At 41.1% G+C, this 24,126-nt stretch overlaps 1 protein-coding gene across 1 annotated transcript; it reads right to left on the minus strand.

Annotated features, from left to right (window-relative positions):
- Positions 1-338: 338 nt before the first annotated feature.
- Positions 339-24,067, minus strand: Depdc7 (DEP domain containing 7). Its single transcript, XM_042691439.1, has 9 exons — positions 23,937-24,067; positions 11,062-11,452; positions 7,348-7,475; positions 6,006-6,192; positions 3,584-3,795; positions 2,490-2,632; positions 2,191-2,316; positions 2,000-2,078; positions 339-650 (listed from the first exon to the last, which is right to left on the minus strand). The coding sequence occupies exons 1-9, from the start codon at positions 24,007-24,009 to the stop codon at positions 436-438; spliced, it is 1,554 nt and encodes a 517-aa protein (XP_042547373.1). The 5' UTR covers positions 24,010-24,067; the 3' UTR covers positions 339-435.
- Between the last annotated feature and the right edge of the window lie 59 nt (positions 24,068-24,126).

Below are 24,126 nucleotides of genomic sequence, written 5' to 3' on the forward strand. Positions count from 1 at the left end.
CGCTGTCCCTCAGCTCTTCAGCTCAAGGCGAGCGCTCTACCACTTGAGCTACAGCGCCACTTCCGGTTTTTCTGGTGGTTTATTGGAGACAGGAGTCTCACGGTCTCTCCTGCCCGGGCTGGCTTTGAACCGCGATCCTCAGATCTCAGCCTCCTGAGTAGCTAGGATTACAGGCGTGAGCAACCAGCGCCCGGCTCCTACAATAAAATTTTTAAAAAATAAAATAAATACCTATTATGGTGTTCTATAAAATATTGAGCACAAATTACATATTATAAATCAAGTCACCTAAGTAGTCAGCACTTAACAGCAGTACTGATAGTCTGTGACACACAATGTTATGAAAAAATTTTATTAAGTACATATTTAGAACGTCCATGCTTACAAGTATGATTGGATCTTTAGGATACATAATTTATTATTAAAATACAAAACTTATATACAGACATTAGAAACTCCATCTCCAAAATATTCAATGAAGATGTCTGGATGACACTTACAGAACTGACCTAGCAATTTCTTCTTCTCTTTGGCAGACAGTTTTGAGTCTTCATCAATAGTCTTCAATAAATTCAATAGCTCGTCTTTGGTTGTTTTCTGTGTACTTCTGGAATAGTCACTTTCTTCCATTCTCTGGCAGTAAATATAGCCTTTAATGTTGAAAACCAAGAAGTTAAATGATTGCAATTCTTAGATTTAACCAAATATAAAGCAATATACTTATATACTAATATATATATATATATATATATATATATATATATATACATATATGTGTGTGTGTGTGTGTCTTTTTACATTTATTTTTGGCAAGTCCTGCGGCTTGAACTCAGGACCTAGGTACTGTCCCTAAGCTTCTTTTGCTCAAGGATAGCACTTTACCACTTGAGCCACAGCACCACTTCTAGCATTTTCTGTTTATACAGTACTGAGGAATTGAACCCAGGGCTTCATGCATGCCAGGCAAGCACTCTACCACTAAGCCACATTCCCGGCCCAAGGAATATCTACATGTTGTTCTGTGCAATTCTGACTAATCAGCAGAGTGACCTGTTGGTTGTTTTGTTTTTTTGTTTTGGTCTGAGATAGGACTCAAACTTTTACCACTTTATACTCACTGGCAGGTACCCTATAACCTGAGCCTCTCCTCCAACCTCGTTTGCTTGTTTTGTCGGTTGTAGGTCTTGAATTCTGGGCCTGGGCGCTGTCCATGAGCTCTTCAGCTCAAGGCTAGTGCTCTACCACTTGAACCACAATGCTACTTCTGGTTTTCTGGTGGTTAATTGGACCTGAGTCTCATGGACGTTCCTGCCTAGGCTGGCTTTGAACCATGATCCTCAGATCGCAGCCTCCTGAGTAGCTAGGATTACAGGCATGAGCCACCAACGCGCGGCTCAAGTTGTTTTTTGATATAGCAGGTTCTCTGTTCAATACTGAAAACTCAGAGGAGGGCTGGGAAGGTGGCTCAGTGGGAGAGCGCTTGCCTTGCATGCCTGAGGCCCTGGGTTCGATTCCTCAGCACCACATAAGCAGAAAAAAAAGCCGGAAGTGGTGCAGTGGCTCAAGTGGTAGAGTGCTAGCCTTGAGCTGAAGAGCTGAAGGACAGAGCCCAGGCTCAGAGTTCAGGCCCCACGACCGGACCCACCCCCCCACAAAAAAAAAAAGTTCTTGAATGAAAACTCAGAGGAGAATGTACAATTAACTGCTATCAGGAAAATACTTTCAAATAAACATTAGGAATTCATCTTTGGAAGATCATGAAAATGGGCTGGGAATGTGGTTTAGTGGTAGAGTGCTTACCTAGCATGCATGAAGCCCTGGGTTTGATTCCTCAGTACCACCCAAACAGAAAAAGCCAAAAGTGGCACTATGGCTCAAGTGGAAAAGAGCTAGCCTTGAACAAAAGCAGCTCAGGGACAGTGCCCAGGCCCTGAGTTCAAGTCCCAGAACTGGCAGGAAAAAAAAAAAAAATCATAAAATTAATTATTTCTGAGATTACCTATGTCTTTATCTGGATTTTTTCCTTTCTGTATGGCCATAAGTTTAAAACTGACAATTTTATGTAGAGTCCCAGGAATCTTTAAAAAAAGAAAAAATAAAAAGGAAAACAGGGTATTATTCAAATGCATTTTAATCTACACATATCATTTATTATAACTATGTTCAATTTAACTACTGTCAGAGTTTTACCTTGAAAACATCTTTTTGGTGATCCATTAAAAAGAGTACCAGAAGGTCAGTTTTGCCTTTGGATAAATTTTTATTGTTGACAATAGCTTTTGAGAATATCCTTTTCACAACCATTCTGTTGTCACTCTGTAAGAATAAAACAAAACACACCCATAGTACATATTTAAAAGGCAAAGTTTAGTATTAAGGGAATATGAAATGTAGTAGCTATCATCAATTTAACATATTTGATGCTGAAGGTAAAATAGTCTTACAATATGAAGGCTGATGAATATAATTAACATTTAAACAGCACTTACTTCTTTCTGTAATTTAAATTCAGAAGGATGTGCTGCAATGGCCATGAAATACAGTAGTCTTCTAAACTCTTCTCTATTTTGGGAATCCAGAAGCTTCAGAAACAGCTGAGTAGCTTCTAATGCTATTTCAGTCTTTCCATTTACTTTTGCCAAAAGAGAAAAAAATTAATTGACTAAGTATGAATATATTAAGTGGAATACTTATGTAAAATTATTTCCAAAACAAGAACCAGACTTGAAATTAAAATGAATGAGCAATGTTATAAAGGCAGCCTGTTCTCAAATTGGCGACAAATACCCTAAGTTTAAGTCCTTTGGGTATTAAATCCAGTTTTGGCTTTGTAAATTCCCAGACTATGTTTTTCATTAATTCAATACATTTTGAAAGCATGGTATATAATGCTGTTATATCCAGCTCTACTTAAGAAAAAATAAAAGGGATTTTCTAAAACCCCCAATTTGTTTGGAACAAATCATGAAGTCTGGCTCACAGAGAAGAGCAGAGTGGAGTGTTGGAAACTCTGAGATTCTCTCTCTCTCTCTCTCTCTTTTTTTTTTTGGCTAGTCCTTAGGGTCTGGGCACAGTCCTTGAGCCTTTCTGTGCTCAAGGCTGGCACTCTTCCACTTGAGCCACAGCGCCACTTATGGCTTTTTCTGTTTATGTGGTACTGAGGAATTGAACCCAGGGCTTCATGCATGCTAGGCAAACAATCACTAAGCTACATTCCCAGTCTCCATGTTGGCCATTCTGAAGAGACTGAAAGGTGGGTGGTGGTGCTGGAATTTTGAGGAGAATGGCAGTTCCATGTTAAGCTTCAGTGAGTGAGAGTAGCCTTCTCCTCTGGCACATGTTTCTCTGTAATTTCTTACAGCCTACTTTATATGCATTAATCCAGATCTACTCCCAGCTTGAAGGAATACTATTTGCTTAATTTTCAAGACAACTGAATTTTTGTTTCCTTCAAAATATAAAATCTAGTATGAAATTGTCCAAGAAGAAATATACTCTTTACCCTCCTTATGCATGTAACTTAACTCCTCCATATATCACCTTTATGATAATAAAAATATATAACATTGAATATCCTACTTACCTAGGAGTTCCGCAATTGCATTATGAACATCAGATAAGTGATTTAATAGTGGTTCTCTGCTACCATAATATTTGGCAATGCCATCAAACAGAAGTTCCTTCACTAAGTCTGTTCTGTCTGCTTCCTCAGGAAAATTTCTGCTTATGTCCACCACCATCTGGTCTGGAAGATATTCCAGGCAATCGATTGCTGCAGAGAGCCATTCATCTTCCCTAGGATGGCAAGAGGAAGATTATTTTTAAAGGCAAAGAATATCAAATATATGCATACTACCTTATTTATTAGCTATTTCAAGCTTGCCATCAGGATACAGGATACATTTCTATGCTGTTTCTCTTTCTCTCTTGCCATACTGGGATCTGAACTCAGACCTTGCCTACCAAGTGTTCTACCACGGAGCAACACCTCAGCCTCAAACTATTCTTTACATTTACAATGAATATCCAGAATTCCACATTACTTGCTCAGAGGCCAGGCAGAACTGGACCAGAGACCTGACTCCTCAAGCGCAGCTCCTGCAATACAATGTTGCTAACTTCAGAACTGTGTGTATTATCTGTCATTTCATTTTAGCTAGGTAGAACACAAGAAGATAGATTTTCAAAAAGAATAATATTGGTTACATAACTAGTGAATAGCAGCTATGTAACTTCAGGAAAGTGTTACATTTTAACAAAGAAAATGGCTAAAACAATTTTCAGTTTGTTAACATATTTATTGAAGAATCACATCCTCTACTACCATAGATTCAGGACAGTTAATTCTTCCAAGACCCAGGTGAATTATTAGGCAGGTCTCTTCACCTCGAAGGCAAGCTAAGTTATTTCATAAAAAGATGCAGCTAGATAACCTGTAGGGTCATTTCTAGCATATATTCTGTATCTATGTAAAAAAGTAATAAACTGTTGTTGCACATTTATTTATGTTTTAGAAATGTAAACTTGTAAAATAAGCTTCCTATTATAGGGCATATTGGTATGCTAAAAATTACTTTGTCACATAAAAGTTTGAAATCCCTTTTGACCTTCAGCTATTTATATTAACAGTTGACTAGAATGCAGAACTAGGAAGCCAGTGCTATAAAGGTAACCTGTATTCCTTTCAATACTTTCATCTCCTTAACTGGTCTGGAACACTATCTGCTGAGGATCATTAAAATTAAATAAACTGGAAACAGAGAACTTATTTTAACCTTAAGACTATTCAAAGTTATGAGGAATGCAAAACTCTTCCTTAAGGGGGGAAAAAAATCTTTATTCTCTAAGTACCTGGGGTTAAGTCTTTAAAATCTTAAGGTTTATATTCAGAATGTTATATGATGGTGAGTTACTTTCATTGTATTTCTTTAGTAAAACTAGTTAATTAGAAGATACTTAATGGGGGGCTGGGAAGGTGGCTCAGTGGTAGAGCGCTTGCCTTGCATGCCTGAGGCCCTGGGTTCGATTCCTCGCACCACATAATCAGAAAAGAAAAGCCGGAAGTGACACTGTGGCTCAAGTGGTAGAGCGCTAGCCTTAAGCTGAAGAGCTGAGGGACAGCGTCCAGGCCCAGAGTTCAGACCCCATGACCTGACCCCCCCCCCCCCAAAAAAAAGAAGATACTTAATGGGAGTCTGGGAAGGTGGCTCAGTGGTAGAGTGCTTGCCTAGCATGCATGAAGCCCTGGGTTCGATTCCTCAGCACCACATAAACAGAAAAAGCCAGAAGTGGTGCTGTGGCTCAAGTGGTAGAGTGCTAGCCTTGAACAAAAGAAGCTCAGGAACAGTGCCCATGCCCCAAGTTCAAGCTCCAGGACTGACAAAAAAAAAAGAAAAGAAAAGGAAAGAAAATATCTGATGGTGATTCTAGAGGAATATTAGGAGCAAATGTAGCCAGGCACCCTGTAATCCTAGCTACGCAGGAGGCTGAGATCTCAGGGTTGCCATTTGAAGCCACCCCAGACAGGAAAATCCATAAACTACCAAAAAAGCCAAAAATGAAGCTGTGGTTCAAGTCGTAGGGAGCTAGACTTGAACAAAAGAAACAAAAGACAGTGCCCAGGCCCTGAATTCAAGGAGCATGTGTATAAATGTATGCACATGCACACGCACAAACACATATGTAGTGAAAAGATTTCAAGAATTATCAAATCTGTTCATTGTGTTTCAGGTCTTTAAAGAATTTTAAGAGACTATGTAGTCCTTCATTTTAACAAAGATAACATGGAGCATAATTTTTTCATTTTCACTAAAAAATGAATGTGAATAATGAAATAGCATCTTTTTCTAACTTTGGCAAGTATAATTTTATTCTTCATTTTTTCAAGTACTGATATCAACAACTGACAATGCATAGCTAAGCCAAAAGATTAACTCAAAAGATTAACTTAAAATCTATAATCTACTTACGAACATCCTAAAACTATTACCAGTATTTATACATACTGAGAATCACTATAAGCCTTGAGAATCCTTCGATCCAGATAGTTACTGCTGTTGACCAGGTCAGACTGCCTCTTAGGTCGAGGAACTTTAGGTACCACCTCTTGTTTGAGTAAAGAGTCAAGAAATGGAAGGTCTACAAGTTGTAATAGACGCCCAATTGTCTCTTCTTGCCATACTTCATTAATAACTACACAGGAAAAAATGACAAGGTCAAAGTAACAATTAATAGTTATTAAATGTTCATCACAATATTTGTCTAGGCAAGTCTAAGCTGTTAAAATTTGTGGGCAAAAAAAAAAAAAACGGTGGTGGGGGGAGAGAAAGAGGCAAGGAAAAGCCAAACTTATGAAGTGCTTTCTTATAACAAAGTGAAACAATTAAAGATTTGTTTAAAGTGTAGGCGAATGGACTTTTTGAACAACAAGAATTCTTCTCATTCTTTATACTATATAAAGCAATCTGTCAAGAGATAAGTGATCAAGTCATATAACATGTTAAAAAGGAATTTGGAAGAAAGAATGATTCATTCCATTTAAAAACTGAAATTACTGGCTGCAGATTATGCCACTAGGGTTCCCACAACTGAGATGGGGAAAGAAGGGCGGAAATCAAAATCCTTAGCATGCATTCCATTGCCATAGGGAAAATAGAATGCAAGACTTCTGTTAGTGTTTTAGTTAAGAAAATTTTAATGTAACAATTTTTTTTATTTAACCTTGTAAAATTTTAGGGAAAGAAATATCACAATTTAAGTGAGAATATGCATGCCAAACATTAGCGATTTGAACCTCTGCCAATTGATAGGACAAAAGTCTGTGTTCAAGAGTTCTAACACTGATGTATTTGTTAAAAGATAATAGACTTCTGTTAAAAAATTTAATATAAACAGCTTTAATACATAGTGCCCTCTTTTTGTGCCTCGAATATTTAAATTCTAATAAAGGTTAAGACTGAATTTTTTTTTTTCTGTCGGTTGTGGGGCTTGAACTCTGGGCCTGGGCGCTGCCTCCGGCTCTTCAGCTCAAGGCTAGTGCTCTACCACTTTAGCCACTTCCGTTTAGTGCCACTTCCGTTTTCTGGTGGTTTACTGGAGATGAGGCTAACAGGGTTTCCTGCCCAGGCTGGCTTTGAACTGTAAGCCTCAGATCTCAGCCTCCTGTAGGTAAGGAGTGAGCCACCAGCTCACAGCTAAGACTGAAAAATTGTAAACACTTTTATTTTTATTTTATTTTTCCCAGTTTCCTATTTTTTAATTAGTACACATTAGTGTGCTTAGTATATATTGTTAAGCAGCTTTATTTCAAGTGAGTGTTCTATTTCATATTTTGTATCATTAGCTTACCTTGTGGAGACAAAGTTGCAGACATATTTACACCAGGGGAATTAGTAGGCTTTAAACTGAGATTTTCCCATAGATCCTCCAAGCTGTCTGATTTGATATCAGATGTCTTAAATAAAGTATCTGCATACCTAAAATAAATTTAGTATGCCATAGAAAAATTTAATATATTTAAGAGCTATCAATATTTCAGGAAAGGGACTATAGATCTACGTGGACAATGATAAGCATTATAGCACTATCTACCAAAGTTTGCCCCAGAATTAAAGATAATTGATAAAACCACTAGATGTATGTTTTGTTTTGCTTTTGTGCTGGTATTGAGGCTTAAACTCCGGGCTTTGCACTCTTATTCAGCTTTCTTGCTCAGCTTGTGCTTTACCATCTGAGTCATGCCTCTAGTCCAAAGTCACCAAGTGTAATGAAGCTCAGGTATTTTCATTTCTTCAGATGTTTACCATTTTCTTATATATATATTTTTTTTTTTGGGGGGGGGGGTCAGTCATGGGGCCTGAACTCTAGGCTTGGACGCTGTCCCTCAGCTCTTCAGCTCAAGGCTAGCGCTCCGCCCACTTGAGCCACAGAGCCACTTCTGGCTTTTTTCTTTTTGTTTATGTGGTGCTGAGGAATCGAACCCAGGGCCTCATGCATGCAAGGCACGCACTCTACCACTAAGCCACCTTCCCAGCCCTTGTTTTTTGTATTTTTGAGGCCACTTATTTCAGAACAAATGTGAATTCTAAATATTTTAGAATTTTAAAATATTTTTTCTCAAGCTTAATATAGTGATACTTGTCTCAAAAACAAAAACTTCAAATATACTTGGTGTTTTTCACAGTTGTCTTTTTACTTCTGGAGCCTTCTTTAGTAGATAGTGGTCATTACTGTCCAAATATGCATCTATAATCTTTTACCTACAATTCTAAAGTGCAAAAAGCCTTTAAAACCCCAAGTTTACTCAGAACTATTAATATAACAAATCTGTCTTGAGACTGTCATAGCCTTTATTTTCTTAAAGTTAGTATGAATTTATTTTATTTATTTATTTATTTATTGCCAGTCCTGGGCCTTGAACTCAGGGCCTGGGCACTGGCCCTGAGCTACTTTTGTCCAAGCCTAGCACACCATCACTTGAGGCACAGTGCACTTCTGGTTTTTTCTGTTTATGTGGTACTGAGGAATCAAACACAGGGCTTCATGCATACTAGACACGCACTCTACCACTAAGCCACATTCCCAGCCCAGTATGAAGTTTTTGTTTTTGTCAGTTTTGGGGCTTGAACTCTGGGTCTGGGCATTGTCCCTCAGCTCTTCAGCTCAAGGGTAGCACTTTACCACGTAAGCCACAGTGCCACTTCCAGTTTTCTGGTGGTTTTTTATTGGAGATAAGTCTCATGGACTTTTCTGTCCAGTCTGGCTTTGAATCATGATCCTCAGATCTCAGCCTCCTGAGTAGCTAGGATTACAGGTGTGAGCCACCAATGCTCAGCTTATTTTTTTTTTTTTTTTGGCGGGGGAGGGCGGGGAAGGGGGCCAGTCGTGTGGCCTGAACTCTGGGCCTGGGCACTGTCCCTCAGCTCTTCAGCTCAAGGCTAGCGCTCTACCACTTGAGCCACAGCACCACTTCCGGCTTTTTTCTTTTTGCTTATGTGGTGCTGAGGAATCGAACCCAGGGCCTCATGCATACAAGGCAAGCACTCTACCACTGAGTCACCTTCCTTCCCAGCCCCACCCAGCTTATTTTTACCATAGAAATATTTATGTTTCATTACAGGACACTATCTCAGATACCTCTAAGAATGATATATGATATCTATATGAAATAGCTTTTCTAATGGGCTGGGAAGGTGGCTCAGTGGTAGAGTGCTTGTCTTGCATGCATGAGGCGCTGGGTTCGATTTCTTAGCACCACATAAGCAGAAAAAGCCAGCAGTGGTGCTGTGGCTCTAGTGGTGGAGTGCCAGCCTTGAGCTGAAGATCTGAGGGACAGCGCCCAGGCCCAGAGTTCAAGTCCCAAGACCTACAAAAAAAAAAAAAATAGCTTTTCTAAGTCTCAAATTAAGAAATTTCTAAATATTTCTGATCTCAAGGATTTCAAACACATCATAAAAACCAGTGGCTCATGCCTGTAACCCCAGCCACTCAGGAAGCTGAGATCTGAGGATCACAATTTAAAGTCACCTGGGCAGGAAAGTCTGTGAGGTTCTTGTATCTAATTAACCATCAAAAAAGCCAGAAGTGGAGCTGCAGCTGAAGTGGAAGAGTGCTAGCTTTAAGCACAAAAGCTCAGGGACAGCTCCCAGGATCTGAATTCAAATTCCAGGACTGGCATGTGCGCGCTCACACACGTGTGCTCACACATGTACTAGTGTTCTCTCTCTCTCTCTCTCACACACACACACATACACACACACAAGACTACAACAGAAAAGTGCTGACATTTCCTACCTTATCCTTATTTATTTCCTTCCTATGTATAAAGGTCATTATGTTTTAGAATCAGAATTTTAAAATATGTGCAAGTTAACACACTAAAACTCTGACTTTAAGTAATGTCTAAATCATAAGACTTTCAAATAACACTGTCACCTCCGCTGAGAATACAAAGAAAAGGTGAATTTGCTGCACTTCAGGATAACTAAGTTCATTAAATGCTCATCACCCATATTCAGTTCAATCACTAGTTTCCTCAACTGTCTCTGCAGTCTCCCTGGGATCATCTCCTCTTCCCCATACTGTCCAATGCAGCGCCTATCTTCTACAGACTGCAATACTGCAACAGATTCCTAACTAGGTTTCCCTACTAGGCTGACCTATACCTGGCAGGATGAACTCCCCCGACCCCTGCGAGGCAAGTACTCTACCACTGAGTTACATCCCCAGCCCCAAATCACCTTTCTCAATACAATTCCATCATACTAAAAATGTTTCTGTGCCTTCCCAATACCTGTATTAAGGAATATGAACCTAATCCAAATATGCCTTGCGTCATAGAACAAGTCTGTAGTCCCAGCTACTCAAGGCAGAGGGATAGCTTGCACCTAGTTCAGGGGTAGCCTAGACAATATGCAAGGACCCTGTGTCATCACACAAAACCCCCCACAAATTCCTTAGAGTGCCAGCTGGAGCCTCCGCATTGTAGTCCTCACATGTCTTTCATATTTCATGCCTGTCACTTTCCAGGTTCCAGTGATAAGCCTACTATCTCTGGGTCTCTTTCTAGTCACATGCCACTTTATATCTGAGTTTTCTTTTTTTTTCACATTCTACCTAAAACTGAAGTCAGGAAAAACAAACTTTTTTGGCTGGCTATACAAGGAGATAATCCATAAAGTGAACAAAATGTCATGCTACCAAATTTACCCACAGATTTTTTTTTTTTTGGGGGGGGGGGGTCTGGTCATGGGGCCTGAACTCTGGCCTGGGCGCTGTCCCTCAGCTCTTCAGCTCAAGGCTAGCGCTCTACCACTTGAGCCACAGCGCCACTTCCGGCTTTTTTCTTTTTGCTTATGTGGTGCTGAGGAATCGAACCCTGGGCCTCAGGCATGCAGAGCAAGCACTCTACCACTGAGCCACCTTCCCAGCCCCTACCCACAGATTTTTAAGCAAAATTATTGCTTCTGATATTTATACACAATTTAAAGCAAGTCAGTGACTCCTAAAAAAAGTAGACAAACTCTGCCAACATTTTATGATAATCTAATACTATAAACTCACCTGGAAGGTGAATATACTTCGTTCTCTTTGCCCAGTTGACTATCTTGGTTAGGCATGGTTGTGAATCTGTAAAGGCTGCAACTACTATCTTCAAACGTAGGTTTTTTGTCTTTTCCAAAGACTCTGGTTGGAACTGCTTCGAATACTTTATAGTCCATGAGTGCTTGACACACTCTCACTACTTTGGCCCGGGGAATGTCGACATCCCCGAAGTACTTATTCTGCATTAGGTGAGAATAAATGACATCAACAGCTTCCGAACCAACAAAGCAGTCATTGTGGCGTTTCAAACGGTGCCTTCGTCTTTTCACCTCCACTTGGGTCTGAAGAGTGTTTATAATGCTGCTCCATACATAAGTGGCTCCAAATGGCTTCTGGGCCACACTGAAACCTAGAAGAGGGAGGGGGAAAATCACGGAGAAACCAAGAATCTATCACTACTTTGTTCATTTTTAATGAGATCTAGCAAAAAGTGGTGATTTCCAAAGTTATGAAAAGAAACTATGAGAAGAGCTTATTGAAATAGTTACTAGTGACAATTTGTTTAAAAAAAAAAAAACCTAAGCTGGGCACCAGTGGCTCACGCCTATAATCCTAGCTACTCAGAAGGTGGAGATCTGAGGATCACAGTTCAAAGCCAGCCTGGGCAGGAAAAGTCCATGAGACTCTTATCTCCAATAAACCACTAGAAAACCAGAAGTGGTGCTTTGGCTTCAGCGGCAGAGCACTTGCCTTGAGCTGAAGAGCCCAGGGTCAGTGCCCAAGTCCCAGAGTTCAAGCCCCATGACCGACAAAAAAAAAAAAAAGTACCTATATTAGCTGAATACTGGTCTATGTGCTGAGATGCAACAGTGAACAAAATAAAGTTTCCTTTGTGGACTTACAAAGACTGTGGACAGATACAAACCAATGTGTGTGCGCAGTCCAAGGCAAACAGAAGCTGCTGAGTAAGGAAGAGAATGTTATTTAAATGGACATCAGGAAAGACCTACTGATAAGGTTCTATCTGAGCCGGAACTTGAGTAAAACCAGGAAGCCAGTTGTACGAGAGAAAGAGCAAAGGCCTGAGGAGTGAGACCTAGAACAGCATGGCCAAAACAGCATGAAGGAGCAGCAGTAGGAAGACATCAGTGAGGGGTGGAAAATCAACTGGAGATGGAGAGGACAAATCAAGGAGGACTTTGTGGCAGTTACCAGTCATCTGCAAAGCAATTAAGTGCTTCATAAAAGTTATCTGATTTTCAGTAACAACCTTATAAGGCAAAGAGCATCTCTATTTGAAAGATAGAAAAGTGATTCATATAGGTCATATGTACAGCTTCCCAGACATATTTACTAGGTAGCAATGAAACTGACTCATAGTGTATACAACTTTAAGTATTTTTCAGTGCCACATAACATACAGAAGTTACAAGAATATACTATTTTAAAGCTTCCTATTATATCGGTTGATGACTTACGTTCTTGGTAAGCAAGGTAATTTGGTTCCTGCCTAATAGGAGCTTATTACCTATACTACAAAAGACAGGGGAGACACAGAAATAAATCAAAGTCCAACCCAAAGGTGGAAAACAGGCTCTCAAAATTTTTCCTATCATATTTTTTTTTCATTTACTAAACTGTTTTTTTGGTAAAACTGTAAAGAATAAAAAGGAATTTGAATGACTGGGCCTTAGGTTTCAGTATGCTATTAGAACTAAATCTAAGTAATCATAAATTTGGTCCCTACCTTTCTCCTACCTCTCTCTTCACATAGAGTATGTCCTTATTTATTTATTTATTGTCAGTCATGGGGCTTGAACTCTGGTCCTGGGCACTGTCCCAGAGCTGTTCAGCTGAAGGCAAGTGCTCTACCACTTGAGCCACAGCTCCACTTCTGGCTTCTTCTGTTTATGTGGTACTGAGGAATCAAACCCAGGGCTTCATACATGCTAGGCAAGCACTCACATTCCCAGCCCCAAAATGATTTCTTAACTACTTGCAATTTTAATATTTTGCCACACAAATTAATAGCACAAACATAAAAATTTTTCATGTTTATTTGTAGCTTTTCAATACCAAAAGTAGATGGGTAATTTGCTATCTATCCATTACTGTGATAATTTAAAATAATCAGCAAAATTGTTTATCTTTTTCTTTTCATTTTATTTGTGGTAATGGGTTTGAGCCCAGGGCCTGTGTTTGCTAGGTAGACAAGTGATCTGCTAGCTGAGCCACACCATCAGTCCCAGATTGTTTTCAATTGTCAAAATTGTATTTTAAAATTGAAGATAAGGGCTGGAAAGGTGGTTCAGTGGTAGAGTGCTTGCCTTGCACACATGAGGCCCTGGGTTTGATTCCTCAGCACCATATAAGCAGAAAAAGCTGGAAGTGGCACTGTGGCTCAAATGGTAGAGCACTAGCCTTGAGCTGAACAGCTGAGGGACAGCGCCCAGGCCCAGAGTTCAGACTCCATAACCAACAACAACAAAAATAATTGAAGATAATTCCTAAAGCAGGACCAAATAAAGAAGGAAGTAATCATTACCAGTCTTGTGAGTATCATGTGAATAGTTTGAAGAACTGAATTATAAACAATAATGGGATGTCAACCTAGAACTAAATTTATTGCTGATAAAAACAGCATTTAGTCTCTACTAAATAAAACCAACTCAAGCATTTTATGAAATCTCAAAATAAGTCCAAGTCATTCTTAGTACCCAGAATCCAAGGGTAATTGTGTCTCCAGCCACAAGGACTAAATAAAAACTGTTACCAACCAATGCTCTTTCCTAAAACACCAGAGATTAGAACTGAGATTTAAATAAACTTAATGGCTGCTCTGTAGATTTTTCTCAAGACTATATCCTTATTAATCCTTATTAATAAAACCTAACATTTGAGTGTACACAATATGACAGGCTCATTTAAATCCAGATAAATTTGTCTCTTCACAAAATAGATTTTTTTTTTTGCCAGTCCTGGGGCTTGAACCCAGGGCCTGGGCACTGTCCCTGAGCTTCTTTTGTTCAAGGCTAGTGCTCTACCACTTGAGCCACAGCACCACTTCCAGCTTTTTCTGTTTAGGTGGTACTGATGAATTGAATCTAGGGCTTCCTACATGTGAGGTAAGCACTATCCACTAAGCCACATTCCAAGCCCACAAAATAGATCTTAATAATCCTAATTTAAAGAAATCAAAGCTCAGCAAGTTAAAGAGATTTTGCCTAATTATACAGCTAGTAAATATTTATTAGCTATTTCTAGTGCTTAAACATGAAGCCAGATGTGGTGGGACCCAGAACTCAGGAGCTAAGGCAGGAGAAACATGAGTTCAAGGTCAGCCTAGGATTCATAGCAAGATCCTATCTCAAAAACCAAGGTAAACAAATAAACAGAATTAACTTTTTCTTTTTTTTTTTGACAATACAAAATTTTTTTATTGTGAAAATACTGTACAGAGGGGTTACAATTACATGGGCAAGATAATGCTTATCAAGCATTGTAGCCTCCTTTGTTTCCCCTTCCCAGCCTCCTCCCGCCCCCCCCCCCCACCCAGTCCCCCTCTCCCCTGCCCCCTCAAAGGTGTAAAGTTTTTGACATAACGACTTGTACATCTCATTGTTGCAATGGGTCCACCTGTATCCCTATTTAAACGATTTGCTTTTTCCCTTCCCCTCCACAAATTATACTGACATCAAATACAGTGAAAGCAGGGGTTGGACTGGGATTAAGTAAAATAGGACAGATTGGAAGAAACAAAACAAAACAGTCCAAGACCGGTGAACCTTTTACTAAGGAATTTAAAAACATTTATCACCACTATTTGTAAAATAAGGCAAGATATGGGAAATTCTATAATATGTACAGTTCATAGTACATAGGGATAAGACAGGAAAGTAAGAAAAGATTCAAACTTGGGAGAGATCAGATTGCTTGGTACCAAGGAAATGGACTTCTAAGCTAGTGCTTTTCTCCCCACCCACCTTCACTTTTTTTTTTTCAGACCACACTCAGGGTCTTGCTCGTGCCAATCAGGTGTTCTTCCACTGAGCTAAATCCTCGCCTCAATTCCCTTATTTTATTTTTATTTATTTATTTTTGCCAGTTCTGGAGCTTGGCCTCAGGAGCTGGGCGCTGTCCCTGGCTAGCACTCTACCACTAGAGCCACAGCACCACTTCTGGCTTTTTCTGTGGTAGTGAGGAATCAAACCCAGGGTTTCATGAATGCTAGGCAAGCACTCTACCACTGAGCCACATTCCCAGCCCTCAATTCCCCTTTTTAAAGATGAGGTCTTGTTATTACACCACAATGGCAACAAACTCCTGGACTCAAGTGATCCTCTTGCCTCTCTCTCCCAAGCAGCTGTGACTACAGGTACAACCACTGAGTCTGGCTTGGCTAGATAATATTAAAAATGAACTATATAGTCAAAACACTTGAACTACAAGTAGGTTAAGAATAAGAGATGGGGCTGGGAAGGTGGCTCAGTGGTAGAGCGCTTGCCTTGCATGCCTGAGGCCCTGGGTTCGATTCCTCAGCACCACATAAGCAAAAAGAAAAAAGCGGAAGTGGCGCTGTGGCTCAAGTGGTAGAGCGCTAGCCTTGAGCTGAAGAGCAGAGGGACAGTGCCCAGGCCCAGAGTTCAGGCCCCAGGACCGGACCCCCCCACTCAAAAAAAGAATAAGAGATATGACAAGGTTACTTACTGATATTAATAACAATTGAAAAGGTAAGAGGGAAGGGATATATAGCCCCACCAATGTGGACTAATCTTCACAGGGGAATTAAGAAGAATAGGTTTTTCCATATTAGTGTGCTACTTAAATGTGGGAAATCAGGAAATTTTGCAGGTTGGGTAACACTGTAGAAAAGATTAAGGAACAGGTTAGAGCAGGGCAATAGGCACCTGTGGGCCACATAATGATTCCAGAGTCTCCAGGCATGATTCAATTCAGCTCTCTCAGGTCCCCTCTGTTCTCACTGACCATTAATTCCCAACTATTGCACCTTGGGTATTTCCCCTCAAGCATCACCACCCACAGACCCAAACTAGCTCATGTTCATACAGACACTGTAACACATAATCTACCCTTGACAAGTACATGTGCCAAAACCCACACTAGGATAACCTGTTTTTTTTGTTTTTTTTTAATGCTGACCTCACCAGATGAATGTAGACCCCCACATGCTGGTTTGAAATATATTTACCATCACCTAAGAATAAAAATGAATATTGGTATAGCAGATCATAGTCTAAAAAGATTGATGGCTTCTAATTTCCAGACAGGATTCAAAAGACTAGAAAGTATACAATGAAGGCTTTGTGACTCTAGCAATCAGAATTTAAGCCTACAGCTTGTCCTCACTTGCATAAGAGCTGGAAAACTCATTAACATTCATTACTATCTATGTCTTTAGGCTTTCCTATATATATATTTGGTCAAGCATGTTCTAAAAGCATCTTGACGAAAGGAATCTAAGAGTCTACAGATTGGCTTCAGAAAGCCTGCCTAAGAGCTTTCAGTTCTTGAGTTTGGTTTCTTCATCAGTTAATACAACAGATAAACACTACATTTAATAAAGATTGACTTCAGGTTTCAACTGTTGACCACAGGAATTTAAAGACTGAATTTGAACTGCCTGTATTTTGATGTAGGCGTCAAATACAAGATAGAATATGACAAGCCTATAGATGAGAAACAAGCCATGGGAACACACTTGACCTTTGCAGATATAAAACTCAGAAGGTGGTCTAACAAGGATCTTAGAAACTAGCTTTTTTTTTTTGGTTGGTCGTGGGGCTTGAACTCCAGAGCTGGGTGCTAGCACTGAGCTCTCTTTTTGATTTTGTTGTTGTTTGGGTCTTTTTAAGTGTTTTTGTTTTTATTTTTTTGTCGTTTTCTTTTCTGGTACTAGGGATCAAACCCAGGATGTTGTACTTGCTAGGTAAGCGCTTGCCACTGAGCTACATCTTAGCCCTCCCTGAGCTCTTTTGCTCAAAGCTAGTGCTCTACTACTTCCAGCCCCAGTGCCACTTCCAGTTTTCTGGTGGTTAACTGGAGATAAGAGTCTCACAGACTTTTCTACCCTGGCTGGCTTTGAACTGCAATTCTCAGATCTCAGCCTCCAGAGCAGCCAGGTGGCATGAGCCACCAGTGCCCAGCTTGATTCAGAATCTAAACCAGATCTCTAACATTACACATGTTCCTAAGCTCTCAATTAAATCTAGGCTAGTAAACATTGATTTTTCCAGGAGTCACATCCTTTTTTGCTTGAAAATAATAGCTATTTGGCACAATCAAGACCTGCCTTTCATATATAAGTGAACTCTACCGATAAAGGCTACCCATAGTAAGGCAGTTAAACTTCAAAGAGAATGTTGATGTTTATGTGAAATACCGCTAATTACCAATCTTCATGATTAAGAATAATCAAGTTACTACTAATAACTGCTTAAAAGTCAAGTCATAAAGGAGCCATGACAAGAAAGTATACTTATTCAAAAGTTATACATGGCACCAACCATGCAGTTAACAGCTCCAGCCTTACTGTGAAAACCTACCTTAGGCTTAAATAATATTGTAATCAATCACTTCAGTGAGATTATACTAAATACTTCTAAGAAGATAACTATATATTTTATAAAACTGGATTCCAAGGTTCACATGCATATAGAATTAAGAAAACATGCTTGGGCTGGGAAGGTGGCTCAGTGGTAGAGCGCTTGCCTTGCATGCCTGAGGCCCTGGGTTCGATTCCTCAGCACCACATAAGCAAAATGAAAAAAAAAGCCGGAAGTAGCTCTGTGGCTCAAGTGGTAGAGCGCTAGCCTTGAGCTGAAGAGCTGAGGGACAGTGCCCAGGCCCAGAGTTCAGGCCCCATGACCGGACCCAAAAAAAACAAAAAAACAAGAAAACATGCTACTTCCAGGTGAACATGCAAAAAATTTGTTTTTAATCTCAGGCTAACATCTAGAAAATGACAAATGATAAAATTATCAGGCTGTATAAAAAAAATAAAGAATTCAGGTATCTTTTTATCCATAAAACTTAAAGACACAACAAGTGAGTGCCTTATTTCTTTTAAATGCCCTTATTGTTTGAAAATGTTGAAATTATCTAGCTACTTTGTATGCATACGTATGTTGGCGCTAGTAGTAGGGCTTCAAATGCTTGTCTTTTCCCACTTGAGCCACAAATCTACTTCAGTTTTTTTTCCCCTTGGTTCTGGTCCTGGGACTTGAACTCAGGACCTGGGCACTGTCCCTCAGTTTTTTTGCTCAAGGCTAGTGTTCTATCACTTGAACCACAGCTCTGCTTCTGGCTTTTTGTGGTTAAGTGGAGATAGGGTTCTCATGGACTTCTCTGTCTGAGCTGCCTTTGAACTACTATCCTCAGATCTCAGCCTCTTGAGTAGCTGGGATTACAAGCATGACCCAACAATGTCTGACCACCCTCAGCTTTTTGCTGATTCTTTGGGGGTTTTTTGTTTGTTTTGTTTTTTTGGGTCCAGTTGTGGGGCCTAAACTCTGGGCCTGGGCACTGTCCCTCAGCTCTTCAGCTCAAGGCTAGCACTCTACCACTTGAGCCACAGCGCCACTTCTGGCTTTTTTCTTTTTGCTTATGTGGTGCTGAGGAATCGAACCCAGGGCCTCAGGCATGCCAGGCAAGCGCTCAACCACTGAGCCACCTTCCCAGCCCTTTGCTGATTCTTTGGAAATAAGAGTCACATACAGTTTTCTGTCTGTAGTGCCTTCAGAGATCCTGAGTAGCTAGAATGATAGGCATGAGCCACCAATGTCCAGTATTTAACTGCTTATTTATTTCCCATCATGAACCACCAAGGCTCAGCTCAGAAACATTGATTACTTTCCAGGGACTGTCTTAAGTATGAAGAATAAAAACACAATTGAGATAAGGCTTGTGTTTGGTGAAAACAGAGGAATACATTAAAAAAAACTCTACTACTAAAACTACTTCTTAAAGAAAGGGTAAACTCCCAGTGGTTCCCCATGAATCATTTAACCTCCCCAGGGGCACATGTGGAGACATTTTGGTAATGACAATAGGGTGGAAAGTGCTAGTAACAACTTACGGACAAAGGCTAGGGATGTTGCTGAACATCTCAAAATATACAGCACAGAACTGTCAAGAGTGCCCAATTAGGAAGCCTTAAGTTGACTGAATACTACTTAGATATGGAGGCTGGGAATCTGGCTTAGTGGTAGAGTGCTGGTCTGGCATGCATGAAGCCCTAAGTTCGATTCCTCAGTACCACATACACAGAAAAAGCTGGAAGTGGTGCTGCGACTCAAGTGGTAAAGTGCTAATCTTGAACAAAAGAAGCTCAGGGACAGTGCTCAGGCCCAGAGTTCAAGTCCCAGTACTGGCCCCCCAAAAAAAAAGAAAAAGAAAGAGAAAAGCAACTACTTAGACATGGAAACGTGTGCTGATGAGTGGTCACAGTGCTAGGTGCTGCAAATGTAGTGAGAGCAATGCAAGCTGGGTACAGAGGGCTCATGCCTATGATCTCAGCTACCCCAGGAGGCTGAGATCTGAGGATCATGGTTCAAAGCCCATTTGGGCAGGAAAATCCATTAGACTTATCTCCAACTGACTTATAAAATGCCAGAAGTGGAGTTATTGATCAAGTGGTAGGGTGCTAACCTTAAGCAAAAAGGCCTGTAGATAGTGACCAGGTCCCAAATTCACGTTCCAAGACCAATACACGTACACACACACACAGACACACACGTACTCGTACACATACACATACACACAGTAACATGGATTTCAGAGGCTCAGAGAATGCAACCTTGGGTAAACTGCTTAATTCTTCTGTTGTAAAACAGAGCTAACTGCTCTCTGTTATTGAGAAGACATAATATGGCTATATATTTTAATATGGCTAGCAGTGTACAACAATGAACAGATGAGTAACAAAAACCAGGGGGCAAAACTGTTCCAGTTTAGAGCACCCTAAAGAGTCAGGACAACTCAATGTAATTAACCTGATAACTTGCATGGGATCTTGGAGGAGCAAAAAGACACTAGGCAAAAACTAAGGAAATTATTGGTATGTGATTATTTAACTAATGTGCAAATAGATCATATTAATGTATAAGCAAAGAAATTAAGTTTAGGACATATGGGAACTTTTTTTTTTTTTTTTTGGCCAGTGGTGGGGCCTGAACTCTGCGCCTGGGCACTGTCCCTCAGCAATTCAACTCAAGGATAGAGCTCTACCACTTGAGCCACAGTGCCACTTCCGGCATTTTCTGCTTATGTGGTGCTGAGGAATTGAACCCAGGCCTCATAGATGCGAGGCAAGCACTCTACCACTGAGCTACCTTCCCAGCCCCAATATGTGCTAACTTTATGACCTTTTCAAATCTATTTTAGAATCTTTTTTTTTTTTTTTGTCAGTCATGGGGCTTGAACTCTGAGCACCGTCCCCGACTTTAGCTCAAGGTGAGTGCTCTACCACTTAAGCCACAGTGCCACTTCCAGTTTTCTGGTGGTTAATTTGAGATAAGATTCTCATGGACCTTCCTGCCTGGGCTGGCTTTGAACCCTGATCCTCAGATCTCAGTCTCCTGAGTAGCTAGGATTACAGGCGTGAGCCACCAGCATCTGGCTTAGAATCTTAAATTTATCCCAATAGTAGAAGAGTGGTAACTTCCTACCTTTTCCTTTCTGTGAAGTTGAGAGGATTCAGTCCTTAACCTCGAGAAGCTACCTCATTCCTACTCCTGACTGAATAATGATGCCAAACTCTGAAAGCAATTTAGTCAAATACCACTAGAAGGTAAAAAACCATACTGTAACACATACCAGAGGGCTTAGCTCTTCATCAGAAAATAAATCTATAAACCCTAAATCAAGTCTCCCCCTGGACATGTTGACATACACCTGTAATCTCAATACTCAGGAGGTAAAGTCAGGAGGATTTCCAGTTCAAGATGAGCCTGGGTAGAAGACTCCGTCTCAAAAAGGCAAGGGTAAAGAATGCAGCCCAGTGGTGGAGCAGTTGCTTAACATATGTAGAGCCCTGAGTTCAATCCCCAGCACAGGGGGTATACAGATACACATGCTCCTTTTATTTTTTCCAAAGGAGATTTTAAAACAATATTTACAGAATTTTCAAATCAAAAGAAAAGTACATTTGTTGGACAGTAACCAAGTTCACAAAAATGGAAAATTGGGTTTGGGGTGTTAAAACCAAGAAGCTGTGACTGAAAGGGGGAAAAAACATCCTTCCTATTATTACTGAAAAGAAGATTGCAACACTTTAGCAGGATATTAGTTTTGGTAGTCCAAAGTTTATTTTCCTCCAATTTGGCATTAACAGATATGCTGACAAGAGATTGCTTCTGAAGAAAGGTTTTAAGAGATTGCTTCTGAAGAAAGGTTTTAGGCAAGTAAAAAATATATTTATACAAAGTAAGTCTTTACTGACGAAAACAACTTTGAGTTATGTAAGAAAAGTAACAAAAGCAGGCATTGGCCCTATTTTAATTCATACAGGGACTAATGGAATAGCATGTGGGAAGTACTTTGAGCTCCCTGGAAAATTGACACCGGGGAAATTCAAAGAATTAGGTTACAGTATACAGGGAAAACACGATAACTAAGCGGGTTAATCTGTCTACTAAAAGACATGTGTCTTGTAAGTTCTGACTAAAGGTTAACATATAAAGCTCATTCCTTCTACAGGAACTAGTTCCCTGGTCACTCTAGCCCCTCTGAGGTAGGTAAGAGTTACTAATCTGTGGAAAAGAAAAAATAGAAAGCTGTTGCCAGATCACACAGAAAGCGAATGGCAAAGAACCAAGAACCCTTGGCTCCCATTACCTTGCTCACTAGGATTGTGACAAGGCAACACAAGGTGGAAGAGGAGTTAATTAACAATGATAACAAAGAGGGATTCCTGGGAGCAAGTAAAACAATAGATCAAACAATGGGCCCACTCTGTCCTGCACCTGGTGTGTGTGATTGTCTTTTTTTTCTTTTTGGGGGGGCATGAACTCAAGGCCTAGGCTCTGTCCCCAAGCCTCTCTGGGCTCAAGGCTAGTTATCTACCACTTGGAGCCACAGCACCAGGTCCGCTTTCTCTGTTTATGTGGTTCTAAGGAATCGAACCCAGGGCTTCATGCATGCTAGATAAGCACTCTACCACTAAGCCACATTCCAGCCAGGGATGGTCTTTTTCTTTGACTAAAATCAACTATACAGTCAGCTCTTCAGCTCTTCCCTCTGAGAGGGGGGTGAGAGTAGGAGGTGTTTGTGTTTGAAGTCAGAGCTCTGTGTGTGTGTGTTTGAAGTCAGAGCCCTGGGCACTGTCTCTTAGTTTAGCTTTTTGAACTCAGGGCCTGGACGATGTCTCTGAGCTCTTCTGCTGAAGGATAGTGCTCTACCACTTTGAGCCACAGTTTCACTTCTGGTTTTTGAGTGGTTAATTGGAGATAAGAATCACACAGGATTTTTCTACCAGGACTGACTTCAAACTGTGACCCTCAGATCTTAGCCTCCTGAGTAACTAGGATTATAGGCATGAGTCACTGGAACTCAGCTGTTTCTGAATAAGTATTTCTCTCACATCACCAAAGAAATCTGTTCATTAATGACAAAGGCCAGGAATGATTGATATTTTTTGTTATCTGAGGGGACAGAGCATTGTGCTTTTGATCAGGTAAAATTTAGAAATTTCATTTACTCGGGAAGGGCCTAAAGATTTCAAGGCTTTTAAATACCACTTGGTTTTAAATTCTCCAGTTTTCTAATATTTCCCTTTTCTTCAACAATATAAATCAAGGAGATAGTGTGAACCTAGCCAGTAGGTGCTTGAATCTTTTAAGTGGAAGTAGAATATGGTCAATTTTACAGAGTTTCAGAAAAGCCAAGATGAAAAGTAGTTCTCTACCACGAGTTATCGTTAGCATTTCTGAAGATTAAGAAGAGTATGAAGTCATACACAAGAGTAGAGTCACAGAGATGTGCCTATTTAATACACAGTAAAGAAGTCACCGTTTTATTGAATGGCATTTTTCAAATTTTGTGTGATAGGAAATCAATCCTACAACACACCACACAGCAGCGCTAGAAAGGGGGAAAAAGTTGTAAATTATTCAATTAACCAATCGATCGAAAAACAAAACAGACAAAAACGAAGCTTTATCTGGATATCTTAGCAGTCACCTGAGTTACCCTATATACCAACTTACAGATTAGGCTAGGGTCAGAGTTTTAGAGCAGATGTCTGATTCTGTCCATTTGTTTGAACATCTGTGAAGAAATCAAGATCCTAAACCAACTGCCCCCCCAAAGATACGACTAAGCTGGTGGCAGAATTCAGCACCCGATTTCTCAATGCCAAGTAATTAGTGATCAAAGGGGGAGTGGCTCAAAAAAGAAAAAAGAAACTGATTCGCAGAAATAGTGATTATGGAGAACATTCCAGCTAGGAAAATTTACACCACAGAAACTTGTCATCTGGGCAACGAAGTGTCCAGGAGCTGCCCGCTGCGCTCCGGGGTCTGTGCTGGGGACAGGGGGAGCGGGGGAATGGGGAACCCCGCCCCCCACCCCCCTGTCCCGGGTCACCGCGCTCTCCGCGGTCAGGACGCGGAATCCACCCCGCCGATCCCCCGGCGAGCGCCGGGCAACTTCGTGAGAAGCTGGGCCAGGGCGGGCGGCGGGGAGGAGGAGTTCGGGGCGCCGGAGCTGAGCGGCGGCGGTGTGCGGGACGAGCCGCGCGGGTGGGTCCCGGCGGGGGCGGCCGGACGCCCCACACCCCGCCGCCCGTCCGCGCGCCAAGCACAGCCCGCGCCCCACAGCGCGCCCCGCGCTGCCCCCGGAGCGAGGCGAAGGCGTGAGGGGTCCCCGGCACCTACCGGGAGGCTTCTGTGTCGGGCTGTGCAGAGTGGAGAGGTTCAGCGCGGCCGCCTTCTCCCGCACCGTGGCCATGGCGCTGGTCGCCCCGGACGCCACCTCCGAGACCGCAGCAGCCGAGCCAACTGAGCGCCCGCGCCACCGCGGCCGGTTAACTGGCAGGGGGCGGGGCTCCCCTGCGGGGCGGGGCTG

The sequence above is a fragment of the Dipodomys spectabilis genome, unplaced genomic scaffold (genome assembly GCF_019054845.1).
Source record: "Dipodomys spectabilis isolate Male_0828 unplaced genomic scaffold, ASM1905484v1 ptg000145l, whole genome shotgun sequence".
NCBI lineage: Eukaryota > Metazoa > Chordata > Mammalia > Rodentia > Heteromyidae > Dipodomys > Dipodomys spectabilis.

Bases quoted from the DNA above. Each gene is read 5' to 3' on its own strand.
- Depdc7 (XM_042691439.1), bottom strand. From the start codon at position 24,009: ATGGCCACGGTGCGGGAGAAGGCGGCCGCGCTGAACCTCTCCACTCTG. The intron at 11,453-23,936 runs GTAGGTGCCGGG...TCCCTCTTCTAG, and splicing joins CCCGACACAGAAGCCTCCCG to GTTTCAGTGTGGCCCAGAAG. The intron at 2,633-3,583 runs GTAAGTAGGATA...TTTTGGCAAAAG, and splicing joins TGCAATTGCGGAACTCCTAG to TAAATGGAAAGACTGAAATA.